General features: G+C 39.5%; 1 protein-coding gene across 8 annotated transcripts in view; it reads left to right on the top strand.

Moving 5' to 3' along the window:
- Positions 1-8217, top strand: part of REPS2 (RALBP1 associated Eps domain containing 2) — a 202036-nt gene that overhangs the window by 107926 nt on the left and 85893 nt on the right. For all 8 annotated transcript variants that reach the window (XM_023198938.2, XM_023198937.2, XM_023198942.2 and 5 more), the window contains exon 9: positions 3558-3652. In XM_023198938.2, the coding sequence (XP_023054706.1) occupies positions 3558-3652 (95 nt within the window). The remainder of the gene's footprint in view (positions 1-3557; positions 3653-8217) is intronic.

The raw sequence follows: 8217 nt of genomic DNA, 5'->3' as shown, positions 1-8217 counted from the left end.
TTTTTTTTTTTTTTTTTTTTTTTTTTTTTTTTTTTTGAGATGGAGTCTCGCTCTGTTGCCCAGGCTGGAGTGCAGTGGTGCAATCTCGGCTCACTGCAGGTTCTGCCTCCCGGGTTCCCGCCATTCTCCTGCCTCAGCCTCCCGAGTAACTGGGACTACAGGCACACGCCACCACACCCGGCTAATTTTTTGTATTTTTAGTAGAGATGGGGCTTCACCATGTTAGTCAAGATAGTCTCGATCTCCTGACCTCGTGATCTGCCTGCCTCGGCCTCCCAAAGTGCTGGGATTACAGGCGTGAGCCACCGTGCCTGGCCTAGTGCTTTTTTTCTTTTCTTTTCTTTTTTTTTTTTTTTAAGTTTAGCCCTCACCTTTTTCCAACTTTTTTCTAATTGATCTATATTCAGTCTTTAAAAAATCTAATCCAGTTTTTGATAAGATTGGTGAAGAGGATAAATTTGGTTGATATCTTCATGCATTCATAACTAGACAGGCTTGTTTTCTAAAATAATAATTTTTTTTGAGATGGAGTCTTGCTCTGTCACCCAGGCTTGAGTGCAGTGGCATGATCTTGGCTCACTGCAATCTCTGCCTCCTGGGTTCAAGCAGTTCTCCTGCCTCAGCCTCTTGAGTAGCTGAAGCTACAGGCACCTGCCACCATGCCTGACAGATTTTTGTATTTTTAGTAGAGACGGGGTTTTACCATGTTGACCAGGCTGGTCCCAAACTCCTAGCCTCAAGTGATCCACCCACCTTGACCTCCCAAAGTGCTGGGATTACAGGCATGAGCCACCCACCACACCTGGCCTGTTTTGTAAAATAATGGAACAGGAATTCTGTCTGATGCCATTTTACTTGCAATTATGGAAATAGTCTCTTTTCCCTAATAGTAAAACTTCAATGACAGAGTTGTATTAGTTGGTGGCTTACCCTCTAGCCTTTTGATAGTTTCAGCTGGGTGAGGTGGCTGACACGTGTAATCCCAGCACTCTGGGAGGCTGAAGCAGGAGGATCAGTTGAGGTCAGGATTTCAAGACCAGCCTGGGCAGCGTGGTGTAACCCCGTCTCCACCAAAAAATACAAAAATTAACGAGGTGTGGTGATGCGCACCTGTGGTCCCCAGCTACTCGGATGGCTGAGGCAGGAGAATCGTTTGAAGCTGGGAGGCGGAGGTTGCAGTGAGCCGAGATAGCGTCACTGCACTCCAGCCTGGGTGACAGAGTGAGACTCTGTCTCAAAAAAATAAATAAATAAATAAATAAAATAAAATAAATAAAGAAATGAAAAAAAAGTCACCTTTTGATAGGTGATTGGGTGGGTTCTGGTAGAAATTTTTGCCATAGAGTTTGTTAAAAAATATCTATGAAGTACTTACTGTTTGAGAGGTACCACATCATTCACTGTGGTCAGAATGCTGTATGAAACAGAGCTCCTACTCCCATGAAGTAGTGGGCAGTTAATACGTGCCATCAAGGGGAAGCACAGATGCAGCAAGAGGGTGCATGACCTTAGGGAAGATTTCCTTAAATGTTTGGGCTGAGATGTGAAGACTGAGCTAGGAACTACATAGGTGAAGAAGGGAGAAGCTTAGGTTCTGAGAAGGGGGAACAGCAGGTATGCTGGGGAGGCTCTGAGAGGGGACTTGGAACATAGGAGGAGTGAGAATTTCGGGCCACAGTGACTGGCGTGCACGGAACCAAGGTAGAGGGGCTGGGTTGAAGCTGAGGAAGAAGGTGGGGAACATATGATGGGCAATAATGTCACCTTATTTTAGGCGGATAAGTGACACAATCAGATTTGCTATGTGAAATGATCATGCAGATTACTGTCCAGAGAACAGGTTTTGAGGGGCACGGGTAGAAACCAGAAGACTAAGTTGTGGTAGCTGGCCAGTCAGGAGCAGTAGGGCGCTTGCACTGGGGAGGCGACAGTGAGATGGAGAGATGTGGACACCTTGGAGAGAGATTTAGCAGGTAATTGACAACATTTATAGTTTTGGAAAGTGTTAGCTTTCTTCACAGGAAGATCCCCTCATGATAAAGCATCAGTCATATAATACTAGTCAGAGCCTTGATTGATAGACCAGAAAGAGAAATCTTAATAATGGTTCACACCACTCTTGGGGCTGGACTGAGGAGTGGTGCTTTTACTGAGTTTTTACCAAGGAAACAGACTATGAGGTATGGTCAGAAAAATCACCAGGGCCCACAGTTTGCCCCATCTGATACTGGTGAAATTCAGACCAGAGTAAGCAAATGAACAAATTAAGGTGCTTGTTCTTAACTCCATGTGGTGCTGATACTCAGACCAGTACTTACTTCTTTACTTACTGTATGTATGTATGCAGGTATGTATTTATTTAAATTAGACACATAGGTAGGAAGGTAGGTAGATACATAGACAGATGAGACAGGGTCTCACTATGTTGCCCAGGCTGGTCTCAAACTCCTAGACTCAAGCAGTCCTCCTGCCTTGGCCTCCCAAAGTGCTGGCATTACAGGTGTGAGCCACCATGCCTGGCCAATGGCCAGTACTTTACTGCAGAAGGATATTGGCATTTCAGTCCCTGATGGGAGTGGGAGGGTGGGGAAGGATTTAAAACAATGCCAATCCACTTTTCACATTTGATTCGAGTTTTTTTAAACCTTGCATTACAATTTTATTTCCTAATAGCTTGTCTTGACAAATTTGATTTGTAGCTTCTGTTTATTATCTGCTACAGTCTGCTTTTCCTCTTTGGAATATTGACAAATTTTCTAGCTGTTGAGATATTTCTTTCCTAATTGCTTTGTGACAAAGTAGTGCAGCAGAATCTGCTTCTAAGACATAGCCTGGGGTGAAGTAATTAGCTTACCAAGTAGACTGATCTTTCCTCATGTGAATTCACTTAACTACTGAAATAACAGCCAGTGTCACTATTCCATATTGAAAGAAACCCTTAATGTGATTCTTTTTTCTTTGTTGTAAATCAGCAAGAATTTATGCTCTTATTTTTATCATTCCTGCCAACCAAGGAGATAAATGTTTCATAAAATTACCTTGGGTGCACATCATTGTAAGATCTTGCCTATATCCAACACTAGTTAAATGATGTATTTCCTTAGTTAATTAACACTTATTGTCTGACTTTTTGATTTTAGACACTAGACATTAGAAACTACACTAGTAACATAGTTAAGACTTACATATTGTGATAGTGATGGTTAATGTGGAAAATTACTATGCTATAACATGAAGTGTTCAGAGCACATACTCTTCAGCCAGACTGCTGAGAGTTAAAGTCCCTGCTCTGCTATTTATCAGCTGTATGACCTTGAGTAAGTTGCTTAACTTCCCTGTTCTCAGTTTCATCACATGTGAAATGGGGATAATAGAAGTACTGGGTTGTCCATGTAAAGAACTGAAAATACTACCCTAGCATGATGAATGCCATAAGTGGTCTATCAGAGCTAGCTGATTTTGTTGTTATATTTAACGAGCACAGAAAAGCTGATGGGAAACACTGATTACTATGGCTCTAGGAAATATTCTTATATATTCTTTTTGTTTCTTCCTAGCTTTTCCTAAGCCCAAGTGGGACTGTCAATTATTTGATTCCTATTCTGAGTCACTGCCGGCAAATCAACAACCTCGTGACTTGAATCGGATGGAGGTAAAGATTTTCGTATGCTGATAAATAAGGATGTGTATGGAGTTAAATCCATTAGCCTATGTTCTTTATGAACTCTGGAAAATGAACTTTCTTTTTGCTTGAAAACGAGCTTTTATAACATTTCCTTTTCGTACTTGGTAATTATTAATACTTTGATGCTCAGCCTTTCAGATCTAGACACCAGATGTATCTATAATTTTCCCCCCTTTCTCCCTAAAACTGGATGTGCTAAAGTAAGTAACATAATCTCTGGACCTTGTAGATGCGAAATGTAGATATAGCCAAACTAAGCCAGAAAATTCTAGCCAAGTTATTTACTTTAACCAAACTTTAATTCCCTAGTAAACAATTTTAATTGTATTTTTATCAGTTGGGCATTAATAAGCTATACTGAACCAGAACTGCTTTGAGAAGAGGTTTGAGGACTTTATATGAGGGCCTCAAATCACATTCGGAACTCCTTCAGGGTTTTTAGCTTTCGGACCAAATGAGGACTGATTTGGATGATCCCCAAAAGGAACTTGGAGAATTCCCCCAGTGTTGGGCCATGGATGGAAGGACTTAGCCAAGTGCTTAGGGAGCCTTAGCTATGGATCAATAAATAGGAGTTGTTATAGTTATTGTTGTCATCACCACTGTCATTATCATCATTATCACCATTATGATTACTATGATGACATCTTAGGATACCTGCTGTTCCCTTCCTTAAAAAATTTGGAAATGTTTAATAAATGGAGCTTTATTCACAGACTCCTATTAGAGTCCTCTGACCCTAGTTGAAACCATTGCAAGATGATAGAAGTCAAAGGCAGGGAACAGGGACATTTCTTTAATTTCTTGTGACTGTGCATGATGATTTGTTCTCTCACATGAGGCCCTCATGCCTGTAGCGTGTGTTATGGATGGCATCGTCTGCTCCCCTGTGAGCCAGTCAAGCCTGCCTTTCCAGTGCTCCTCTGACTAACATCTCTCTTTGCCACTTTGCTTTTCTTTCTTTGAGTTGCATCCTCCATGATACTTTCCTCAGATTTCTACTCATGGGAGAAAGACATGAAGAAAAGTCACTTCAGAAGGAATGACAGATGTGCATTTGAAGAATTTTGGTTAAAAATTTTTTTTTTTTCTGCAGAATGCATATGACAGAGACAGATAAAATCGTTTGCCACTTTTCATGGCCCTTGGTTTACTTTGGAGATTCTAGCAGTGTTTAAAGAGCTTTGTTTATCAAGCCAGGATGGATACTTCTATGGCTCTCTGACTCTGTGTGTGTGTATGTGTGTATGATGGCCCCCCTGCTTGCATAAAATGATGAAGTTATTAGTTGATCTTCTTTTAAAATGGCCATAAAAATCTGTTACACACACACACACACACCCTGATGTCTTTTATACTCTGTTACACACACACACACACACACACACACAGTCTCTCTCGCTGTCTCTTTGTCTCTCTCTCTCTCTCTAATGTCCTGGATGACATTACATATATTCACCTTTGTGGATGTTATATGCAGCTAGTTTTATATACTTTTGTATACTTTAAGTGACCTCCTTGGGGAGGGGAGATTAAAAACTACCTAGTCTTTTTTTTTTTTGGCCCTATCCAAAGAAGAAAGCAAAACAACAACAAAAAAATCCCTCTTTTCCAACCAAATTGTTATTTTTGAGGATGCTATGGTTTTAGACAATGAATGCAGTAAACAGAATTCAAGGACAAAGTAATAGGGTTAATTGATGGTTTGTTCATTTAAGAAGTATGGGTCAGATTGCAATAATGATTCAATATTTCATGTTCTTCTAAACTATTACTGATTTTTCTTTCTACCAATCTTTTAATATATCATGAATGCATGGAGTTTAATTAGATTTTGGAACTAGCCCTGTGATCAATGACTCCAGTATAGGTGGTTGTGTTCTGAACAAAGCTGCAGCTGATTTAGGTCCCAGGTCGTGAGAAATTGGCTTAGTGATACATCTTTTTCTAAAGACAGCAGAGCTGTAGCCATGTACTTATTTCCATTAAGAATTACAGATGATAATTTCAGGTATATTTCTCTTTATGAGTGTCTCTTAGATTACTGGATTTCTTTCTTTTTCTAAACAGCTTTACTGATAGAGACTTTACATACCATACCCATTTAAAGTATGTAATTCAGTAATTTTTATTATATTAACAGTTGTTCCACCATCACTACAGTTTAATTTTAGAACATCATCAGCCCAAAGAGAAACCCAATACTCATGAGCAGTCACTTCCTATTCCCCTGTCTCTGCCAGCCTCTGATAATCACTAATCTATTTTCTGTCTCTAGATTTGCCTATTCTGGACATTTCCTATAAATGGAAGCATATAGTATGTAGTGTTTTGTGACCGTATTCTTTCACTTAGTATAATGTTTTCAGGGTTCACTCAGATCATAACATGTATCAGTGCTTCATTCCTTTTTAATGCTGAATAATATTGCATTGTATGGATATGCTACATTTTGTTTGTCCATTCATCAGTTGATGGACGTTTGCATTGCTTCCACTTTTAGCTATTATAAATAATGCTACTATGAACATAGATGTACAGGTTTTTGTGTGGATGTGTGTTTTCTGTTCTCTTGAGTATATACCTAGGAGTGGAGTTGTTGGATTGTATCATAACTTAACTTTTTGAGGAATCACCAAACTGGTTTCCAAAGCAACTATACTATTTTACATTCTTCCACTACCAGTGTATGAGGGTTCCAATTTTCCCACATCCTTGTTAACACTTATTGTCTGACTTTTTGATTTTAGACACCCTAGTGGAATGAAGTGGTGTCTCATTGTGGTTTTGATTTGAGTTTCCTAATGATTAATGACATTGAGCATCTTTTTGTGTGCTTATTGGCCATTTGTATATCTTCTTTGGTGAAGTGTCTAAGTCCTTTGTCCATTTTTAAATTGAATTACTTGTCTTCTATTGAATTGTAAGTGTTCTTGTGCTTTTGGCATCATATCTAAGAAACCATTGCCTAATATTAAATCACGAAGATTTACTCCCGTGTTTTCTTCTAAGAGTTTTTTTGTTTTTGTTTTTGTCTTTTTTTGTTTTGTTTTTTGAGATGCAATCTCACTCTCTTGCCAGGCTGGAGTGCAGTGGCATGATCTCAGGTCATTGCATCCTCTGCCTCCCGGGTTCAAACGATTCTCCTGCCTCAGCCTCCTGAGTAGCTGGGACTACAGGTGTGCACCACCAAGCCCAGATAATTTTTCTATTTTTAGTAGAGATGGGATTTCACCATGTTGGCCAGGATGGTCTCGATCTCTTGACCTTGTGATCCGCCCACCTGGGCCTCCCGTAGTGCTGGGATTACAGGCATGAACCACTGAGTCTGGCCTCTTCTAAGAGTTTTATAGTTTTAGACCTTTACATTTAGGTGTGTGATTAATTTTGAGTTAATTTTTGTGTATGTTCTGAGGAAGAGGTCCAACTTTATTTTTTTGTATGTGGATTTCTAGTCATCCCAGCACCATTTATTGAAAAGACGCTTTTTTCCCCATTGAATTGTCTTGCACCCTTTTTGGAAATCAACTCACCGTAAATGTAAGGGTTTATTTCTGGGTTTTCAGTTCTATTCTATTGATCTATATGTTTATGATTATGCCAGTACCACAGTGTCTTGATAATTTTAGATTTGTAGTAAGTTTTGAAATCAGGAAGTGTGAATCCTTTAACTTCGTTCCTCTTTTTCAAGAATATTTTGCTATTCTGACTTCCTTGCATTTCCATATGAAATTTAGGACAAACTTGCCAAATTTTGACAAAAAAAGATTGCATTGAATTTGTAGATCAGTTTGGAGAGTATGGCCACCTTACCAATATTAAGTCTTCTAACTCATCAGCATGAGATGTCTTTCCATTTATTTAATTTCTTTCAACAGTTTTTTGAGATTTCTTTTTATCTACATTGCCTACTTCTAAATTATATTATTCTCCAAAGGGGTCTGATTTATAATGCAGGTGGCAAAAGACAATGAAGGAAATGCACTGTTATGATACATTGTCTGTTCTATTGGAGATAGTAGACTTCGAATAGGAAATTATATATGGATACTTCATTTTAATGAGTAAATCCCAGCACTATGTGAGGCCAAGGTGGGCGGATCACGAGGTTAGGAGATCGAGACCATCCTGGCTAACGCAGTGAAACTCTGTCTCTGCTAAAACTACAAAAAATTAGCCGGGCGTGGTGGCGCATGCCTGTAGTCCCAGATACTCAGGAGGCTGAGGCAGGAGAATGGCTTGAACCTGGGAGGCGGAGGTTGCAGTGAGCCAAGATTGTGCCACTGCACTCCAGCCTGGGGGATAGAGCAGGATTCCGTCTCAAAAAAAAAAAAAAAAAAAAAAAATTACTTGAGTGAAGACTGTTAAATCCTAGACCAGTTTTCTACTAAGTAATACTTCGGTCTCTTTCTTGGGAATAGTTTAAAACAACAGTTTAAAACAAAAGTGTTGCTTATCTCTCTGGGGTTGTTTAGGTTCTGAGAGGTAAACCAATTAACTTTTTGGAACACCAGATGGCTCCAGGAATTTGC

The sequence above is a fragment of the Piliocolobus tephrosceles genome, chromosome Y (genome assembly GCF_002776525.5).
Source record: "Piliocolobus tephrosceles isolate RC106 chromosome Y, ASM277652v3, whole genome shotgun sequence".
Classification (NCBI taxonomy): domain Eukaryota; kingdom Metazoa; phylum Chordata; class Mammalia; order Primates; family Cercopithecidae; genus Piliocolobus; species Piliocolobus tephrosceles.
The sequence above is the reverse complement of the archived record's forward strand: the minus strand, read 5'-3'. Positions and strand labels throughout refer to the sequence as shown.